At 41.4% G+C, this 22,806-nt stretch overlaps 1 protein-coding gene across 13 annotated transcripts in view; it reads left to right on the forward strand.

Moving 5' to 3' along the window:
* Positions 1-22,806, forward strand: part of LOC112264093 (nuclear receptor corepressor 2) — a 122,979-nt gene that overhangs the window by 27,010 nt on the left and 73,163 nt on the right. For all 13 annotated transcript variants that reach the window (XM_042331618.1, XM_042331629.1, XM_042331622.1 and 10 more), the window contains exons 2-4: positions 2,207-2,402; positions 3,413-3,525; positions 13,081-13,258. In XM_042331618.1, the coding sequence (XP_042187552.1) occupies positions 2,298-2,402; positions 3,413-3,525; positions 13,081-13,258 (396 nt within the window). In that variant the 5' untranslated portion in view covers positions 2,207-2,297. The remainder of the gene's footprint in view (positions 1-2,206; positions 2,403-3,412; positions 3,526-13,080; positions 13,259-22,806) is intronic.

Below are 22,806 nucleotides of genomic sequence, written 5' to 3' on the forward strand. Positions count from 1 at the left end.
TTTTAGGTCTGCTTGTTCTCATATCTTGTTGGTCTCCTCGCCTTCCTCGCCTTCTGTCCTGTGTGCACTGTACACCTTCCCACGCAGGCACCAAGCCCCTACCCCTGCTACTCACTGCAACAAAGATGAAAGATCACTTCTTCCACTCTGACAACAAGCAGTTTCAACTGAATATCAGTATTTGAGGTTTGGTCCAACAGAATGGGTCATATGGACACTGAAACACATTGAGACATTATTTTACTGTAATAGAGGAGAAGTTAACCTTTCTAACGCTCAGTTGAATGCTCAGTTTCTGTTGCGCATTGTGGTATCACGTACTGTTAGCAGCATTTTAGCCACAGACTGTTACATAAGCTGTCTAGACTGTGTTTTATAAAAGTGCAATGAGCATAAAAAACAATTGTATAAGGAATTGGCAACTCGTTCTCATTCTGAGAAATAAGGTAGGCCACTTGATTTCATCATTGGAACAAAGCGGACAGGCTAGCATGCTGTTCAAACAGTTGGAGATGGACAGAAGGGTGTGTTCACAACAATTCAACTGTTCTGCCTTGTTAGCTGGTAACTGATTTGCTCAAACACTCTGAAGGAAAGAAATTCCACAAATTAACTTTTAAGAAGGCACACCTGTTAATTGAAATGCATTCCAGGTGACTACCTCATGAAGCTGGTTGAGAGAATGCCAAGAGTGTGCAAAGCTGTCATCAAGGCAAAGGGTGGTTATTTGAAGAATCTCAAATATATCAAATATATTTTGATTTGTTTAACACTTTCTTGGTTACTACATGATTCCATACGTGTTATTTCATAGTTTTGATGTCTTCACTATTATTCTACAATGTAGAAAATAGAAAAAATTAAGAAAAACCCTTGAATGAATAGGTGTTCTAAAACTTTTGACCGGTAGTGTACATTGATTTGTTTAAAGCAAAACTACTGAATCTGATGGTGATCCTTAACAATCTGAAAAAAATGTTGAATATCATCTAGCCCTGATCAGCAGGTAGACCAGATGAGTCGCATCTCAGGTGGTTTCTTAGGCTACTTTATTCTGGTTGAACAACATTTTCAACAGCATATTTGATAATAATCTAGCAAATTACAAAGCCTAATATTGCGTACGAAGCAGCACACCGTGATCAGTTTGAATCCAGGCTGTATCACAACCGGCAGTGATTGGGAGTCCCATAGGGCGGCGCACAATTGGCCCAGCGTCTTCCGGGTTTGGCTGGTGTAGGCCATCATTGTAAATAAGAATTTGTTCTTAACTGACTTGCCAAGTTAAATAAAGGTTACTTTAAAAAAAATTCATTAATTGTCTACAAAATATGAGGTATTTTCAGAATGTAGAAAGAAAGTAATATGAGCAAAACATTTTAGTGAACTAGCGATTCGCAAGGTTTGAATCGATTTTCTGAACCAAGCATTCTACATTTTGGATCGGTTTGGGTCCTGCACACCAATGCACTTGCATCTTAAACATTTGAACCTGGGACAGATGCGTATTGGTGGAGTAACATCCCTGGAAATGTTGGTTAATAACTACCCTGAGGTTTTACAAAGTGGTTGTGGGGGAGTAACCAAACACAGCACTGAGCACTTGTTGTATCATAATCCATTTGAATCCATCTCTGTCACACTAGAAGTGCATTTGCTGCCGTTTGGTGAAATGTCCTTGGCGTTAAAACTTAATTAGTGTTGGAACATCCATGTCTTAACATAGTGTACATACAGTGCATGGAAATCCCTGTTAAACCCTGGGAATTAGGCTATAAACTAGCTGCTTGACTTAGCTGTTCATAGACAACTCCTCCAGTGCAAGGGACAGAAGGCCATTCAGTGTGCAGGACCAGGGAGCCATGTATCCGGTCAAGCAGGTGCAAGATCTCCCAGTCCCCTCCCTCAGGAGCAGGGAAAGTGCTAGCAGCTGCTGAAGAGATGTACTGACACTTAAACCGGGATGCACTGAAACATTCGACTGTAACTGTTCCAAAAGAGCTGGTGGCCAAACAGTGTTTCACCCTTCTCAATCTACTAGAAGGATTAGGCTATTATTGTTCTGCAGAAAGCTGATATCTGTGCCAAAGACTCCTAAAGCCCTGATTTAGAATGTCTGACTTCAAAGTGGCTTGATTTGGGCTGGTCAACTGTCCTGACTTGTAAGAGACAAGTGTCTCACCTTGCTGTTCTCTTCTCCCTACAGGTCGCTGTCTACAGGACCCAACCCATGATGTACAGCGCCTGCTCTACAGTCCCACCCACTTCCTGTCTGTAGAGGAAGCGGCTCCACCAGTATGTCTTCCCACCCCCAGTCTGTGCCTCAGGGCCGGAGGGCTGTGGACACCCGCCACCTGCCAAACCCTGCCAGTCTACCACTGCAGCTGGCACGGGCACACACGGTAAGAGCCCTGGGAAACTCTGGGCTGGTTTTCGCTGAAGCCAGGAACACTGGTACTTAGCACCTTCACATGAAAAGCTGAGCGTATAATTGTAGATGTTACCCTGGCTCCCAATCGTTAGCAGTGATTTTGTCAACAGAGAATTATGCTGCACCGATGGAGGGAGCACGACCCTAGGGGCCCAAGGTTGTGTTTTTCTAACAGTAACGTTCTGAGGCTACGCTGTTGTGCGCACACAGGGCGTGACACCCTAAAACCTGCTCCCTTATTAGATGTTTGAGTTGAAAGTTCATGTCATGGTTGGTGCCTCTAGGGCAAGTCGGGCGCATGTTATAGGGCCTTTCTTACGGAAGAATTTGTGTTTTCATGTTTTGTTTGCTTTTCATGTTGTGTAGATATGTATAGTGTAATTCTTGTTCAATGATGTGTTCATGCAGGGCTCATATAAAGGTGTAAAAACTAAATGGTGGAATCATGTTGGCCTCACGTCTTCCCTCATTTCATAATGGTTATGATGGTTGGTTTACAGGATCAGAGGTAGACTTCCCGCAAGAGGCCCCTAGCTAGTGCGTACGCTCATCTTGTGGCGTGATGTCCCATGTTGGCTTGAGCCTCTCTCTACTATAAGGAGGGAATCCAAGGGCTACCCCCCCAGGATCCCCACAGCTGCGCCTGCTTGTTAATCCCCCCCACTCCAACTCGTCATCACGTTGAGGAGGAGATAAGGGTAGACAGACGGTCCATTTCCCCACAGTCAATCCCTCAGCCTCAGCTCAGTGAGAGAGGTGCATGTGTAGAGAAGGCCACTCTCTCATGTGTGTGAGGGAAATGGAGAGTGAGGATTATACAGTAATGTCCAGGGAGGTAGAGGGAGAAATAAAGGGAATAAGTGAAAAAACATTGGTGAGAGTTGAAACACGCCGTCATAGACTTGTCTTGCTGTCTGTTTTGCGTACAGTTATGTTCCAGTTGTCCTCTCCTCATATGCGTTGCTGTGTTGTATGTTTCAGGATCTGGGAATGGCGGACTATCACCCTCAATCTCGGGACTACAGCTCCCACCTGGCTCAGCCCCACCGCCGCAGACCCTCTCTACTGTCCGAGTTCCAGCCAGGGAATGAGAGGTACATAGCCTGCTACTACTTTGTACTACTATTTGACATGGTTACACACACCCTTGACCCCCCCCAAGTATTTTAACACATGGGTTTCTTTGATCTCTGACATTCCTAGAAGCCCATGTCACCTTTGGTCATCACCTACAATCATTTTTTTAAGAACACAATTTGTTCTAGTGTGATGGGTGTTCAGATGTTGGCATGCTTATTTCATCTTCATGGAATCCTTTGACAGACAGAGCAGCAGAGAAAATCAAGTCATTTTGAGGCAAAACACTTTCCTTCAGCATTTTTCTGTCACAGTTCTGTGTTAACCCTCAGAGCCAATATGTTTTGCCCTCCCTCGTTACTAAGTTTACGCAAACCTAATGTAATTGGCACACCCATGTCTTTCCATTGTAATGTGTGGTGCTGAGCTGCTCTGGACTGGAGCGTTATGTAGCCTGGTTATTGGTAGCCTTCTACAGTAGAGCCATGTCAGACACAGCATTACAATGTATGTAGCGCATCTCAGAAGAGTCAGGTATTATATCTATCCAAGTGGTTCATTCATTATATATTCATGCTTTTTCTGAGGAGTCATCTTGATGAGTGGTTATGAATTATGTATATGCGTAATTGTTTGCGTATCACACAGATGAAAGGCCTCGAGTGCAAAGTGTTTTTCTTTTTTTTTTCTTCAGTTGATTGACTTAGCCAATATTCCTGCATATGTTAGCTAGGAAGAAAGTGCAAGATGCAACTGAAGTGAAGTGTTTTTCTCATGAGGTCAACTGGATACTAGTCAAATGGCTGTCAAAGCAGCGCTGTGCAGCAGTGGCTCTCCGGGAGGTCTTTCTATTCATTTGTATTAGTTCACTGTCCTCTCCTCTCTAGAAATCCACCTGCACATCTTTCTTTGTGGTTGTAATGGAGGCCCTGTCTCAAGAGGATGTCAAGTGAGTTAGGCAGCATTACCCTCAGGAATTCTACTGGGACACATTGGCCGACACCAGATGGTAGTTGTGTCAGTGTGTGTGTGTAATGTGTAGCAGTGTGCGGCCAACCGTTTGTGTGTGGCTGGCTGTGCCTTGTCTTTCAGTATCAGTCAGACAGGCTTACTGGCTCTCTGGGACTTTGTTATTGAAGAACCTGCCCAGGCAGCATTTCCCAGGGAGCATTGTGTCCTTCCTTGACCACTACTTCTCTGCCCTGTCTTCTTTCTGGGTACAGTAGAGGACTCCACTAGTTCTGTCAGCACAAATGAACACCACATTGTTCTCGTCATTATCCCAAGAGGACATTGATTTGGCATGGGTCCCCAGATCCTCAAACATTCTACAGCTGCACCATCGAGAGCATCCTGACAGGTTTTGCGGAGAGGCGTCAGCTTGTGAGTCCCCTAGTCAAGCATTAGGCCTAAATGCTCAGCATTGCTTCAAGTGGGCTGAGATTCCACCCTGAGAATTTGCCGTCTCTCACACACCTTTTCTGAATAGTGTGAATCTGTCCTTGGCAAAGCATCAGTCTCTTTCCCTCTGGGGTGCCAGGTACTCACTTCAGAAGCATAGTTCTAGGCACTCTGCTATATTTGGCGTCTGAGTATCCTCCTCATTGAGACAAGTCATTCATATTAGAAGGATGAATAAGGAATGAAATTCAAAGTGAAAAGTTAGAGACATTAGCTAGCTTTCCATCGAGTTGGCGACAGATTTCATGCGACTAATTCTAAACTCTGCATAAAGAAAATCTCCACATTTTCCCAGCAGTGGTGTATTTCCATTAAACAGACTAAACAGATGACAGTGCAGACACAATGTACTTTTTCTTTTAAATGTTCATGCACCAAATTAAAATGTTCAATGTGTTTCCATTGCATTCTCAACTCTACCGATCAGTTTGTCACAGAAACTGTTGTGTTAAATAGAAAATGTGTCTGCTCTGGTCTTGACAGATGTGCTCTAGCCAACAGCTAACAGATATAGTGTGGGTAGACTAGTCTTCCTGATGACATTATTATGGAGAAAAGCGAGCATATTTTTATTTTTCAAACGGCAGTCAAGCATCGATCGTCATGTCACCAGCCTGGAATCACCAGCCTGGATTTCAGCCTGGAATCGAACCAGGGACTGTAGTGTCACCTCTTGCACTGAGATGCAGTGCCTCTGACCGCTGCGCCACTCGGGAGCCCCAAGATCACCTTGCACTTTCACCACCCTGTGAAGTTCATCACAATTTATTTAATCTGTTGCCTAATAAACCTCATGCTTTCCCAATAAGTTGTAGTGGTAGGACCACACACGTCATTGCGTGATGATAGTTATTATATTAATAAAAGCGTTTCCACCGACATTTCTCTCAGAATTAATTTTACTGACACTAAAAGATCCAACCTTGTCTAGCATACCGTTTTGTCTAAAGTTTACCTACAAATTTTCTGTTACCATCAGGCCTGTTGTGAAATGTTTTATTTACTCGCATAGAAAGGTTGGATGGAAACCTGTTTATAGCCCAGTATGGGCTCTGGCCCCTACATGTCCAATCATAACTCCCTTCCTCTATCATTAAAAACCTAAACTATAGCTGTTGTAGGATATATCACTGTCAAATTGCAGGTCACTACACACATGTAGGTTCTATAGAAATCTCATAGGCTATATCTACTAGAGGTCGACCGATTATGATTTTTCAACACCGATACCGATTATTTGAGGGCCAAAAAAGCCGATACCGACTCCTCTGACTATTTTTTTTACATTTTTTTAAATGTTTATTTATTTGTAATAATGACAATTACAACAATACTGAATGAACATTTATTTTAACTTAATACATCAATAAAAATACATTTAGTCTCAAATAAATAATGAAACATGTTCAATTTGGTTTAAATAATGCAAAACAAAGTGTTGGAGAAGTAAAAGTGCAATATGTGCCATGTAAAAAAGCTAACGTTTGAGTTCCTTGCTCAGAACATGAGAACATATGAAGTTGGTGGTTCCTTTTAACATGAAACTTCAATATTCCCAGGTAAGAAGTTTTAGGTTGTAGTTATTATAGGAAGTATAGGACTATATCTCTCTATACCATTTGTATTTCATAGACCTTTGACTATTGGATGTTCTTATAGGCAAATTTGTATTGCCAGTGTAACAGTATAGCTTCCGTCCCTCTCCTCGCCCTTACCTGGGCTCAAACCAGGAACACATCGAGAACAGCCACACACTCGAAGCAGCGTTACCCATGCAGAGCAAGTGGAACAACTACTCTAAGTCTCAGAGCGAGTGATGTTTGAAACGCTATTAGCGCACACCCAGCTAACTAGCTAGCCATTTCACATCGGTTACACCAGCCATTAGGCTGATGGACTTGAAGTCATAAACAGCGCTGTGCTTGCGAAGAGCTGCTGGCAAAACGCACGAAAGTGCTGTTTGAATGAATGCTTACAAGCCTGCTGCTGCCTACCATCTCTCAGTCAGACTGCTCTATCAAATCATAGACTTAATTATAACATAATAACACACAGAAATACAAGCCTTTGGTCATTAATATGGTTGAATCCGGAAACTATAATTTCGAAAACAAAACATTTATTATTTCAGTGAAATATGGAACCGTTCTGTATTTTATCTAACAGGTGGCATCCCTAAGTCTAAATATTCTTGTTACATTGCACAACCTTCAATTTTATGTCATAATTACGTAAAATTGGGGCAAATTAGTTCGCAATGAGCCAGGCTGCCCAAACTGTTGCATATACCCTGACTCTGTGTGCAATGAACGCAAGAGAAATGACACAATTTCACCTGGTTAATATTGCCTGCTAACCTGGATTTCCTTTAGCTAAATATGCAGGTTTAAAAATATATACTTCCGTGTATTCATTTTAAGAAAGGCATTGGTGTTTATGGTTAGGTACAGTCGTGCAACCATTGTGCTTTTTTCCACAAATGCGCTTTTGTTATATCATCCCCCTGCGTTGCATCGATAATATGCAACGCAGGACACGCTATATATAACTACTGATTATGAATGATTGATTGTTTTTTATAAGATAAGTTTAATGCTAGCTAGCAACTTACCTTGGCTTCTGCTGCGTTCGTGTAACAGGCAGGCTCCTCGTGGAGTGCAATGAGAGGCAGGTCATTAGAGCGTTGGACTAGTTAACTGTAAGGTTGCAAGATTGAATCCCCCGAGCTGACAAGGTGAAAATCTGTTGGTCTGCCCCTGAACAAGGCAGTTAACCCACCGTTCCTAGGCCGTCATTGAAAATAAGAACGTGTTCTTAACTGACTTGCCTAGTTAAATAAAGGTATATATAAAAACAAAAAATCGCCAAAATCGGCACCCAAAAACACAGATTTACAATTGTTATGAAAACTTGAAATCGACCCTAATTAATTGGTCGACCTCTAATATCTACTGCATGATGACAATTTGATTCCCTAAGCAAAACAGTGTTCTCTCTATGTGCTTGTAATACACTTTCAGTCTTTCACACATACTATTTCTCTTCTTCCTATTGGCCTCTTAAATCCCATCAGGGATAATGGCTTTTACTGTAGAGCAGCAGAAACCACTTTAAAATCAAATGTTTAGGTGCCTAATCTAGGCCCATGGGCTATGTGTACCAGGAGTCTCAGAGGTTGTACGAGGTCACCTGAAATAAATGGAGCAGGGCTGTCAGTGAACTTTCTTTTCTTCTCAGCATTAGCCTTTCAGTTAAGTGCTTTTGAAAGCTAAAGGAGACCTTGGTGTGTCTAAAGAATGATGAGCAAGCAGGGGTGATGTGCTAGGATCAGGGAATCTGTTGATTTGTTCTATGCGGAAAGTTAATGATGATAACCTTAGTCTTGAACTATCCTTATTTGAACAAATTCTCTGAAGGCCGCTTTAGTGGAATATTTTCCCTTTCCTTACTGTGTTGTTTTGCCTAAGGCACAGCACTCAGTCTAGGCTATTGCTTCACGTAGAAGTTATCCTCTGATTTTTTTTAATCAACTATCAAACACAGTTGTCTCTGATGTTTAGTTTGCGGAGTCGACTGGTAATCCCGTTTTTATCTGTTTGATGTTTTCTCCTTTTTGTCTCTTCTTCCTGTACTCAGTTCCCCGTCCCTGCCATGGGGCTTCTACCCCTGGCCCCTCTCTCTCCCAGCCTCCCCTGCTCTCTGCACAGCTGCATCTTTTCCCTGGGGGGGGGGGTTGGCAAAGGCTCTGTGCTCTGCTCATAAGGGGACCTGAGCCAGTGAGAGACTAATGGAGACGTTGTTGTATTGTATCACAGCGCTGCGCAGCGCCTCCTCCCTGATGTCCCTCACCCCTCTACCCCTTTTTACTCCTGTCAAATCCTCCCCAGGGATCAGATTATGTTGCACGCTCATGCATAAGCTTGGAGAGAGGGAGAGGGAAAAGGGAGGAATATAAAATAGCCACAGAGCTTGATGATGTGATTATGTAAGTGCCAAGCCTCTGGCAATCAGAGGGGTGTGTATCTAAAAGGGGAGTGAGGGGGAGGGGCTTTAACACACCATCTGGATGTACATTTTTTGCCACCTATTTTTTTTTTGCATCACTTTTTAAAGGGATGGTTCACCCAAATTACATGTTGTTTTCCCTGTAAGCAGTCTATGGACAAGGTATGGTAATTTTAGGGGCATTTCCCAAATCTCATTCAAGTCATGCTATTAGCATTTTTCGCGTGTCATGACCAAATCATCCGAAAGTAACAAATTTACTGTAAAGCTCAACAAAGTCACTAAGATGATTTGAACATGAGTTGAAAAAAATATTAATAATAGCAGTCCCATGACTTGAATGGGGAAGCAGTGCCAGGGAAACCAACCCAAAGCATGGATTCCTGTCATACCGTGTCCATAGACTGCTTACAGTATAAGGCAACCAATGTGTAATTTTGTCATTTGGGTGAACTATCCCTTTAAGCAAGTATACACCAGGACTTCTGTCATTTCTCAGTCCAGGCCACCCCATGACACCTTTCACATGCAGATTCAGGATTGTGTAATATGTAACTGCTACATTCCTGCGGTCTCGTCATTGGGGAGAATATAGCAGATCCTGGCTAAATTATTATAGTACCAGTGGCACCCTGCAAGACAACGCTTTCTGCTCACTGGCACTAAAATGAACCACACAGTAGTCCTTTGTGGCTCTGCACTGGCAATTGTGGTTGTGTTTCCCATTTGTTTCCCACCCCTAAGAAGCCACTTCCATTTTGACATTGCCAGTCTTGTCACTGACATTCCAGCATCAACCTAAGAATGCCTCAAGGGCAGGTTTTTAGAAAATCATGGCCTAATCTGGAACAGAGCACCATTACCAAGTTGTTAACCTTAACTGATGTATGTAGTGAACTAACCTCGTCCCCAGGCTGTTGCGTATATAAGCATGGTACATCAACGATTCAAAGTTGGCCTTAGTGGGAGTGACCATAGAATTCTATGGGAGTGTTTGTCATTTAATTTTAGCGACTCACACAACTGCAAGGCCGGGCTCTGTGCTTGTGGTGTGCTAGTTTACAGGGGGTGTTGTGGTGTGCTAGTTTACAGGGGGTAAGGGGAAGGTGTTGTGGGAGATGAATGGTTAGTAGCATACGGTGAGTAAGCCTATGCGACAGGAGTTTCTCCCGGTCTTTCTCTACTGGCTAACGAAGGCCAAGTTTGACTCGATGGTCCACCAGACTCCTCACACGTTTGGGCGGAAGTGTCCGGGAACGAGATTAGTTGTGAACTGAATATTCAAAGCCTTTCATTTCACTGAACATTGAAGGACACAGCCTGCTTTTCCAGACCCTTATTTATAACGTTTTTTGCTTGTTTGAATTCCCTGAGTTTGACTGTACTGTGAGTCTAAAACCACACGTACAGCAGATCAAGACCTATTGTATTGCAGCTCTGCTCCCCTCTTCTCCCTTTCACCCATGATTTTAGCCATCTAATTGTTAGCATTCCAGGCCTCCCAGCTCTTCTGGTTCGGAGCTACAGTTCAGGGATGTAGCAGGGAAAGGGCCGCAGGAGACATCAGTCATGATTTTGTGTGTCTGTGTGTGTGGCCCTAGTGAGTAGTGACCACTTGACAATTCAAAAAGATAGAAGAGCAACTAGGCGTTATGCTGTGTTTTAGTGTAGTGTATTAGTAGTGGCAGTCGGAAGGTGGGTTACAGAACTCATTTTTGGTGTCTGTTTGATCTGCCTCAGCATTCCTGTCCAATAACTAACTATGCTGCTCCTTCTGTTTAAGTCATGGGTTTTTACATTTGCATTTTTACATTTGAGTAATTTAGCCAACGCTCTTATCCAGAGTGCCTTGGTGAGTTCATACAGTACATTTTCATATTTGTTCGTACTGGTCCCCCGTGGGAATCGAACCCACAACCCTGGCGTTGCAAGTGCCATGCTCTACCAACTGAGCCTTTTAGCTTATCTGGTCATACTGTACAGACACAAGTAATATTTTAGGTCAGTAGGACCACAAACATTTAGCTAATCGCCCTGGGGTTGTGTGCAGACATGGAATGCATCAGTTGTGTAAACCTAGGCATATGTACAGAAGGGACCAGGAATAGGCAAGGCCTGTATGCTGCCGTAAGTGGGTCACGCGGTGAGTGGGATAGGATAGGCCTGGTTGTTCTTGTGTCGTTTCCTTTGTTTAGCCCGCTCACCGTGTGGGCCGTACAAATGGAGAAGTTCATCATTATGGTCATGTTGTCAAATCCCTTGTCTCCCCCAGGACCATTATCTGCTTTGAGTGTTTCATGGATTGACACTTTTTCATGTAGCAGAGTGGTGTTCTCAAGTGATAAAGCACTTCTACCATTGTACGGAGGGGGTGGAGGAGCTCTTAGGAATGGATATTGGCAATCACTCAAGACGGTGACGTCTAGAATCTCTCTTCCTAAAAAAATAAATAAATTCAGCACAATGACAGAGAATAACTCCATATTACTGTAATACGCCATATAATATACAATGACAGTGAATAACTCCATATTACTGTAATACGTCATATAATACACAATGACCGTGAATAACTCCATATTACTGTAATACGTCATATAATACACAATGACAGAGAATAACTCCACATTACTGTAATACGCCATATAATATACAATGACAGTGAATAACTCCATATTACTGTAATACGCCATATAATATACAATGACAGAGAATAACTCCATATTACTGTAATACGCCATATAATATACAATGACAGTGAATAACTCCATATTACTGTAATACGTCATATAATACACAATGACCGTGAATAACTCCATATTACTGTAATACGTCATATAATACACAATGACCGTGATGCCCATTTTTATAGTTTACACCTCTACTTGAGTCATCCCTCTCCGCTCTCTCTCTTTCCATGCCGCTTTCCACACAGACCGAGTCCCGCCCCCTGTCACTCAAGGAGCACATTTGTTGTTGCTTGACCACGAGACACTTTCGTTCAGCCTGCATGGTCAATGCAGCACATGCAACAATGTTGTTTCTACTTTGATCTTAATATAAATCCACAAGCGTTCTATAATGACAATATTATTTTGTGTTTGTTACATCTGCAAACAGCTAGTTTTGTTTTTTCTTAGCAAGTTAAGCTAAATCGTGTTAGCTACTAATGCTAATGGATAAGTTAGATGGCTAGCTAACTAGCTAATAAAAGTACTGAGTCAGAGCAAACGTAGCTAGCTAATACAGCCTGATACCAGTGCTGGTGGAGGCCTAAATCAGCATGTTGTTTGTGCAACAGTATCTTCTTAATCAAGAGGAATAGGCGAAGCATGAATATGTTAGCTACATGAATAAAGATTTAATGTAGCCAAAGACTATAGGGTCCGCTAGGGAACACTGACCATCACTTTGGTTCCTACCCTGTCACAATAACTCGTCCGCTGCATTTTCATTCGTTGTCATGTCAAACACTGTGTTCAAAGTGCCCACTATTATTTATATTCTAACTAGAATTATAATAAACATTCTATTTCCATGATTCCAAAAGGTCACAAGTGTTTTGATCTAAATCACAATTGCAACATTTGGTTAAAAATAAGGCCTAGTATTTTTGCCCATATCGTGGCAGTGTGGAAATGATCTCAAATGAGTGCAGGAAATGCAGAAATTGATGGAAATGCAGGAAATTATTTTAGGTTGAAGTTGAATTGAACAGTATAAAATAATCAAAATGGTGAAAAACCCATTGAAATACTTCAGATATGTGCTGCCACCCTAGGGTCACGCACTACTTATAATGCAATTGTTGAACTTTTATTAATCAAAGCATAAAATATTGTCAAATTTGAAAAATACCATGATATGATATTTTGGCCGTATCGCCCAGCCCTAAATAGAGGGCTTTTATTTCATGCCCCGCAACATTGAATTTGATCTGTGTGAATTGATTTAACAAATATACAGTTCTGAATATCCAGTGGTTATTTTATTACATCAGCTCAGAACTATTATGGTGCCAGTTTGCTGGCTTGACTTCCTCCTAGTCTGATATACCATACTTACAGATGTTAGTTGTTTACCTGTCTTTCTCTTTGTCCCTACAGAGGTCAGGAGCAACACATCCGCTATGAGCACATATACCTGCCTGATCCCAACAGCCTATCAGAGGTGGAATATGCTGAGATGAAGCGTCCTCGGCTGGACATGGGGGCGGAGTCTCTCATGAGGCACTCAGCCCACCGCCCACAACTTCCTCTGGGAGGGGCAGAGGACATGTCAAAGGTCAGTGTTGATTACTTAGGAAATGTACTCCTATTTTGATTGGTTTGGTTTAAAGTGCTGATTTGGATAGGACAGCTTTCTCTTAACTGTGCTGACATTTCGCCTGGCTGGCTGAGGTTAAGTGGTTATTTAGCATGGTGTGGTGAGTCATTTGACACTCTGTGGTTATTTATAGCTACTAAATGCCCAGAGTAAACAAGCAGTGATGTGGGAAGTAGCTGTGCTGTTGTTTTCTCTCCCAGGAATGGCTGGGTACTGACTTGAATATATTTTTCTATGTGCCTGCTGGGTCACAGAAACCCTCAAAGTATAGGTTTAACAGTGTAAATGCATAACATAGCAGCTAATGGTAATGAATATTTCCTCTTCAGCAAGGGATCAGTTCGTTGATGGAGGTGAGCCAGTCATAAGTAATGCAGATTGCCTTTCACTTTTAGAGGTCCGGACCTACTGTACAACAACTGTGCTCTGCTTTAGCTGCACTGGTGACTGCTGTGTCTTAAATGAATAGCGCAGGTATTTATTTGCTTCAGTCACGGAACACAACCGGCGCTTTTTAGAGACCTTCTGTTTGGTCCAGGCATCTATTTCCTTAATGCAGGAAGCTTTTGCTCTGTAAGATGTTGAAAAGACTGCCACACCGTTTGTAACCAGTATAAACATTATAATAACAAATCTATCGCAAATGAGACTTGCAAAGGCTGCCTATCATACATCCCCGATTTTGTGTAAAAAGTCTCCTCAGTGGAAATGTTGTTCTCCTTTTTCTTCTTTTGCTCAATCTTTCTGGTACTCACTGAAGTTCACTCATAAAAATTCATTTAGATCCCGCATTTAGTTTGAAACTGGCAATTATTTGCTGAAATGTGTGGCGATTCCTGGCTATTAAAAGGGACAAGCTGCTATTTGAGACTGCGTTTAATTAAAGTTTTACGGTAAGTGGCAGCAGACACAGATGTGTGGAATGTTAGCTAGCTCTGAGAATGTGTCCCATGAATAGGGCTGGCACAGTCAGTGTGTGTTGCTTTCTACAGGTTCTGTTTTCTAGGTCAGAGGCTCGGGGAAGGTTGTGCTGCTCACTGCTCTGGTCTCCCTTCACCTGTCATCAACACAGTGGATGACACTCTGCTAGTACTGTTTCTCTGCTCATCAACAAGTCATGGCACCTGGAAGGTGATTCTGAAAAAGCACTGAAGAAATGATTGTTCCCACTCATACTCTACCACCTGGCGTCAGTGGGAGTTGTTAGTAACCAAGATTGTTCCCAGAGTGCTATGTTGTTACACCCACACTTACTGTTGCTGTTTAGCTAGCTATGTCCTGTTGGTGTCTTCTACACGTCAAATGTTAGCAGAATAGTAATTTTGGCCATTTTGCTGATCTATTCCGGAGGATGTTTAATTTCTAGTCAATTTAGTCCTTTTCTGAATAAGGGGCAAGAGAATGAGCTTTGCCTCATTGTGAAAACTATCCTGCTCTAACCTAGGGCTGTGGCGTTGATTATCAAGCAAATAACTGCCGGTGTCACTGTAACTGACCGTTAATGAACATAAACACATTTGGGCAACTCCTGGCTTCCACGCATAGCCTACAGTCCACTGATGCAGACCTTTGAAACATCACCATTTTAAAAGTCTAATAAATCCATGTAATATAGCCTTCACAATAAAACTATTTACTTTAGACAGGTCTAAAGGAACATGATATGAATTAAAATGTAGTCTATTTCAGAATAATAGAATAGCATACTCTGAGTTGTCCTTATGTTAGGCCCTGATCTGGCTATGCCATATGGCTGGGGGCTACACCAGCTCATTTAGCAGACCATATTTGCTTAGCATTCCATGGCACTATTTAAAAACATATATTTTATAGTATGAAGAATAGAATTGAACATAGCTGAATAAAATAGACAGGACATTTTCTCCAAATGATTGCCAGGGAAGTGCACACGTGGCTATTCTGTGTTGAGCGCTTAACAAAGAAACAGGTCCTCCTATATGCTGTTTATGTATGCTATTTATAAGTTATTTCTGCAACTTTAGTTGAGATACAAATGTTGGGCTATATGTTTTGATGTTTAATACATTCTAAGGCTGCATGATGCGACTAATATTTTTTTTATTTTTAAGTTGCATGAAAGGCTCTGAGTTGTTTCTTGTGCAGGCTGCACACACTTCATCAGTCTCTCATTCACAATTTGATAAGCACTTGATAATATTTTCACCAGGCCTTGAATTTCCAGATGACAACCCCCTTGTGTGGCTGTAATGCCCCCTAAAACATCTATGCATTTTGCGACCAAAGTGGCTGTTGTGCTCTTCGGATTAATATAATAATTATAATTCCCTTCCCCAGGCTGCCATACTCCGAAGCACCTCTCGCTCACATGGCTCTCTCAGATATCTCAATTCGTATTAGCTAATGCCCATCACATGATAAGGTCCTTCTCAAAGCTAAGAAGTAGGCTAGAAGTGAAGACGGACACACATTGGGGACATATCAAATCCCGAGTCCACGTTGAAGATTTTAGAAGAACTGTCTACATTTAGCATACTTTTCATCAGCCAACAAGATGAGTAGTCCTAACAAACAGCACTAGCCTATGTTAATCTACTATCCCCCATAATACAAAAGTTGACCCATTCTTTTGGTCAACTTGTTCTTCTGTGCATTAAATAAATATTCCAAACATACGCTTGGACAGTTGTTGGATGCGATAGATCCCAAATTAATACAACCACAAACATTTAAAAGCAATGAGGCTGATGCAACAGATCAGAATGGTAAAATAGTAAAAGTAAAGAAAAACCCTTGAATGAGTCGGTGTTCTAAAACTTTTGACCGGTGGTGTATGCCAACTAGGCTCTACACCGGTTGTAAAGCAGATTAATGTGCTTAATTCTTTTGGCAACGTTATTTGCCCACTTTAGTTGTGATACGAACCTTATCAACACGGTTATGCCTATGGGCTAGTCTGCATGAGGTGTGCGACTATGATTTAAAAAGTTGCAAAAAAAAGCATGTTTCGTTCCTTACTGCACACACTGGGCATCATTCACAAGTGATAATGCATCATTCACAAGTGATAATGCATCATTCACAAGTGATAATGCATCACCCACAAGTGATAATGTAGCATTCACAAGTGATAATGCATCATTCACAAGCGATAATGCATCATTCACAAGCGATAATGTATCATCCACCAGGGATAATGCAACACTCACAAGGGATAATGCACCACTCGCGGGGATAATGTATCACTCGCGGGGGGTAATGCATCACTCACAAGGGATAATGTATCACCCACAAGGGATAATGCATCACTCACAAGGGATAATGCATCACTCACAAGGGATAATACATCATTCACAAGCGATAAGCTAATATTGTCACCCATCAGACTATTCTTGATTTAGTGTTGTCTTTACACCTAATAATATATGTGTGAAATTTGTTTTGATTTAGACTGCACCATTATCATGCACCTGTCTCAGAACAGGGGCAGCAGGAAAAAATACTTGTTATCTATGCATCTAAATAGCGAATGGAAGATGCTTTTCCCGTGGTTTATTCATTCCAGCCAGGTAGGCTATACTCCTGTTGTAAAGACAAGCAATGTGATTATTAGTGAAGTTAATAAATATAGTAGGCCTAGCCTATAGAAAGCTGATGGGATCCTATTTTTAATAGAAGCCTTCAAAACTCTGTTTTCTCACACAATTGCATAGCCTATTGAAATGTTGCTCAACATGAGCTCATGCGCTTTCATGAAGTGTTTGATTTGACTATCGAAAACATTTGAATTGATGTCAGAGTGATTAGAGGGACAACAGAGTGCTGAGTACCAGGCACTTATCAAGTTTGGTAGGCTACTAATGACCATCAGCAGCAGCAGAGCTTGGAGATGCATAATTACCGTGACTAAATGGTCATGTGGAATTTGACTGCGATGATGACTTGTGACCACCGGTGTGGCAGTAATACGGTCACCGTAACAGCCCTAGCTCTACCCGGTGTTAGTCATCCCTGGCCTGACCTGCCTGTTGGGACAGCGGCAAGGACAAGGACATCTCACACACCCTCTACTGTGCTGTGTGAGATCCTGCTGAGTGGCAGCATCTTCCCCTGGGGCAGCCAGGGTATTATTAGACACCACATTGTGAGCTGGGACTGGGAGGAGGATAGGGAGGGGGATTCTGAGTACGGAATATGTGGGGAATATGAGCTAGCTGTGAAACAAACAATTAATAAATAATGGAGCTGCTGACCTAGATTTGATGGGCCTCTCTCAGGATTAAGCACCATAGCAGAGGAAGATGAAAACAGCAGCATCACAGTGAAGAGCAGAGATACTGCTAGTCTAGTGAGATGTTCCTGACATGGTACAGAGCACTTCAAACTGCTACAGGAGGCAGCCAGCCAAGGAATGATAAATAGATATGCCAATAAAGGAGACTGCAAAACACACACAGATTCTCTAAGCTAGCTGGGAAATATTCAGGAACGCTAGTAATTCCTCAGTGCTGAGGGCTGTGAAGCCATTATATAAGTGTTGTCAGATTCAACCACTGTATGGAAAGAATGAGCAAAACGAGAGGAGAGCGGGGGATGGGGAACAGAGGCAAAGGGCAAATACAGAGAGAGGCACAGATGAAGGGGAAACGGGAAAGGGAGGAGTAAGAGACAGAGGGACAGGATAAGGGAGAGCAGACAAGACTATATAATAGCAGCAGCCTGTCTAGCAGGCATATACAGTGCCTTCGGAAAGTATTCACACCCCTTGACTTTTTCCACATTTTGTTTTGTTACAAAGTGGGATTAAAATTGATTGACATTTTTTTTGCCAATGATATACACACAATACTCTGTCATTTCAAAGTGGAAGACCAATTGTAACGTTTGTAAAAAAAATAATGTTTTTTTAAAATCTTGATTAGATAAGCGTTCAACCCCCTTAGTCAATACATGTTAGAATCACCTTTGGCAGTGATTACAGCTGTGAGTCTTTCTGGGTAAGTCTCCAAGAGCTTTCCACACCTGGATTGTATAATATTTGCCCATTTAAAATATATATATATATTTTCAAAATTCGTCAGGCTCTGTCAAATTGGTTGTTGATCATTGCTAGACAACCATTTTCAGGTCTTGCCATAGATTTAGAAGCGGATTTAAGTCCAAACAGTGACTCGGCCATTCAGGAACATTCACTGTCTTCTTTGTTAGCAACTCCAGTGTAGATTTGGCCTTATATTTTAAGTTATTGTCCTCCTGTAAGGTGTATCTGGTGGAAAGCAGACTGAACTAGGTTTTCCTTTTGGATTTTGCCTTATCTCCATTCAGTTACATTTTTTTTATCCTGAAAAACTCCCCAGTCCTAACGATTACAAGCATACGCATAACATGATGCAGTCATCACTATGCTTGAAATATGAATAGTGATCATCAGTAATGTGTTGTATTGGATTTGCCCCAAACATAACACACTGTATTCAGGACAAAATTTATTGCTTTGCCACATTTTTTGCAGTATTACCTTAATGCCTTGTTGCAAACAGGATGCATGTTTTGGAATATTTGTATTCTGTGCAAGTTTCCTTCTTTCACTTTGTCTATTAGTTTAGTCTTGTGGAGTACTTATAATGTTGTTGATCCATCCTCAGGGTTCTCCTATCACAGCCATTAAACTCTGTAACTGTTTTAAAGTCACTCTTGGCCTCGTGGTGAAATCCCTGAGTGGTTTCCTTCCTCTCCGACAACTGTTAGGAAGGACACCTGTATCTTTCTAGTGACTGGGTGTATTGATACACCATCCAAAGTGTAATTAATAACTTTACCATGCTCAGGGATATTCAATGTTTGTTTTTTTCCCCCTCTTCCAATAGGTGCTATTCTTTGCGAGGTATTGGAAAACCTCCCTGGTCTTTGTGGTTGAATCTGTGTTTGAAATTCACTGCTCGTCTGAGAGACCTGACAGGATGGATGACAAGTTGTCCTTCACAATGCATATCAAAATCTAAGAAGCTAAGATCCAAGATATTTTTTTTTAAATATCGAAATGCCTTAGTGCCTTAATATTAAAAACAGGAGAAAGATAGTTCAAGCAACGCTTCTCACTGTATTGGATTTTGGTGGTATTATTTACATGCACGCGGCACAACCTCGGTTTTAAAACCCTTGGACACAGTCTACCATTCTGCAATACGTTTCATCACAGGGGACAATTTTAGGACCCATCATTGTCGTCTGTATAAAAATGTGGGATGGACCTCTGTCTGTAAGAAGAGAGCTGCATTCTCTTTGATTTATTTACAAAGCAATCTGACAGAAACTCCCTTCATATGTAACTTCATTCATTAAGATAAGAATCATAAGTTACCAATCCTGTTCACAGGAATGGATAACACTAGAGATCCCTTCAGTCTCCACAGATTTAGGAAAATCTGTGTAGTTTTTTTGTGCCCCTAATTTGTGGAACAATCTGTAGAGTTCACTGCAGTTAGATGTACTGGTGTCACTCAGGCAGTTTAAATGATTGATTGAGGACCTCCATGTAGTTGAATGCGATTTGCTTTTAGTACATTTTAGTTTTTTGTTAATTGTGTGCTGTATTATATTGTTTTATACACGTGTATGTTTTAATATCTGTTTTTATTGTAATGTGTACAGGGCTCTCTTGTAAAAGAGATTTTTAATCTCATTGTGACTCCCTGTGTAAATAAAGGTTAAATAAATAAAAATGTATTGTATGTGGGGTACTGAGAGGAAGTAGTCATTAAGAAATCATGTTAAACACTATTATTGCACACAGTGAGTCCATGCAACTTATTGTGTGAGTTGTTAAGCACATGTCTACTCCTGAACTTATTTAGGCTTACCATAATAAAGGGATTGAATATTTATTGACTCAAGACATTTCAGCTTTTCATTTTTTATTAATTTGTAATCATTTCGAACAGCATTCCACTTTGACATTATGGGGTATTGTATTAAGACTAGTGACGCACAATTTTTTTACCTGTTTTTAAATTCAGGCTGAGTCAATCACAGACTCCCACCACTGCTGTGTCTTGATATGTAATGGAGTCCAGGCAGATCCACAGGTGTAGTTCCACGACAGCGTGACTTCCTTCCACCCAGCACAATGAGTCTTGTTTTCTCTCCTCAATGAGAGGTGGATTAGATGGAGGGAAGGCCGTCTGCTGTCTAAGCCTCTGCTTGGTGATCGGCCACAGCCCTTGGAGAACAGAATAGGGATGAGGTATTTCAATTTCTCGCGTGCACAAGTATAGTGAAATGCCTTTCTTGCCAGCTCCAAACCCAAGGTAGAACAAAAACACACAAGAATTTTGAAAAAGTAAGAAGCTATATACAGGATCAGTTCCAGTACCATATTTACAATGTGCAGGGATACTGGAGTGATGGAGGTAGATATCTATAGGGGTAAGGTGACTAGGCATCAGGATATATGATAAACAGAGTAGCAGCAGCGTACATGATTGTGTGTGTGCGGTGTTGTCCAAAGGATTTATTTTCAGCAGCGGTGGCAAAGTTAGCGGGGGTGGGGGAGAGACGCTTAGCAGCCAAACAAGGCACTGGTAGGATTGCATGTGTCTGATGTAGAGGTCGACCGATTAATCGGAATGGCCGATTTAATTAGGACCGATTTCAAGTTTTCATAACAATCGGAAATCGGTAATTTTGGACACCAATTTTGCCGATTTTAAATGTTTTATTTATGTATATATATATATATTTTTACACCTTTATTTAACTAGGCAAGTCAGTTAAGAACACATTCTTATTTTCAATGACGGCCTAGGAACAGTGGGTTAACTGCCTTGTTCAGGGGCAGAACGACAGATTTTTACCTTGTCAGCTCAGGGATTCAATCTTGCAACCTTACGGTTAACTATTCCAACGCTCTAACCGCCTGCCTCACGAGGAGCCCGCCTGTTACGCGAATGCAGTAAGAAGCCAAAGTAAGTTGCTAGCTAGCATTAAACTTAATCAATCATAATCACTAGTTATAACTACACATATTTGATATTACTAGTTTATCTAGCGTGTCCTGCGTTGCATATAATCGATGCAGTGCACATTCGCGAAAAACTACTGTCGTTGCTCCAACGTGTACCTAACCATAAACATCAATGCCTTTCTTAAAATCAATACACAGAAGTATATATTTTTAAACCTGCATATGTAGCTGAAAGAAATCCAGGTTAGCAGGCAATATTAACCAGGTGAAATTGTGTCACTTCTCTTGCGTTCATTGCACGCAGAGTCAGGGTATATGCAACAGTTTGGGCCGCCTGGCTCATTGCGGACTAATTTGCCAGAATTTTACGTAATTATGACATAACATTGAAGGTTGTGCAATGTAACAGGAATATCTAGACTGATGGATGCCACCCATTAGATAAAATACGGAACGGTTCCGTATTTTACTGAAAGAATAAATGTTTTGTTTTCGAGATGATAGTTTCCCGATTCGACCATATTTATGACCTACGGCTCGTATTTCTGTGTGTTATTATGTTATAATTACATCTATGATTGGATAGAGCAGTCTGACTGAGCAATGATATGCACCAGCAGGCTCATAAGCATTCATTCAAACAGCACTTTTGTGCGTTTTGCCAGCCGCTCTGCTGTTTATGAATTCAAGCCTATCAACTCCCGAGATTAGGCTGGTGTAACGATGTGATGTGAAATGGCTAGCTAGTTAGCGGGGTGCGCGCTAATAGCGTTTCAAACGTCACTCGCTCTGAGACTTGGATTAGTTGTTCCCCTTGCTCTGCATGGGTAATGCTGCTTCGAGGGTGGCTGTTGTGTTCCTGGTTCGAGCCCAGGTAGGAGCGAGGAGAGGGAACGAATCTATACTGTTACACTGGCAATACTAAAGTGCCTATAAGATCATCTAATAGTCTAAGGTATATGAAATACAAATGGTATAGAGGGAAATAGTCCTATACTTCCTATAATAACTACAACCTAAAACTTCTTACCTGGGAATATTGAAGACTCATGTTAAAAGGAACCACCAGCTTTCATATGTTCTCATGTTCTGAGCAAGGAACTTAAACTTTAGCTTTCTTACATGGCACATATTGCACTTTTACTTTCTTGTCCAACACTTTGTTTTTGCATTATTTAAACCAAATTGAACAGGTTTCATTATTTATTTGAGGCTAAATTGATTTTATTGATGTATTGTATTAAATTAAAATAAGTGCTCATTCAGTATTGTTGTAATTGTCATTATTACAAATACATGTTAAAAATTTGGCCGATTTTAATCGGTTTCAGCTTTTTTTTTGTCCTCCAATAATCGGCATCGGCGTTGAAAATGTGATGCACATGTATGACTAGCAGCCTGGGGCCTCGTCATTTCATCCCATCTCATCATAATGGCTTTAGAGGTCCTCCTCTTGGCTGCAGTTTTAAAGTCAGTCTACTGAGATTTTGTCATGGGCCTGAGAGAGAAATGGCAGTTTCAAAGCTAATGCCTTGTTTTTATGCTATCTGAGTGACTCTCACAT

This window comes from Oncorhynchus tshawytscha, linkage group LG12, assembly GCF_018296145.1.
Source record: "Oncorhynchus tshawytscha isolate Ot180627B linkage group LG12, Otsh_v2.0, whole genome shotgun sequence".
Classification (NCBI taxonomy): Eukaryota; Metazoa; Chordata; class Actinopteri; order Salmoniformes; family Salmonidae; genus Oncorhynchus; species Oncorhynchus tshawytscha.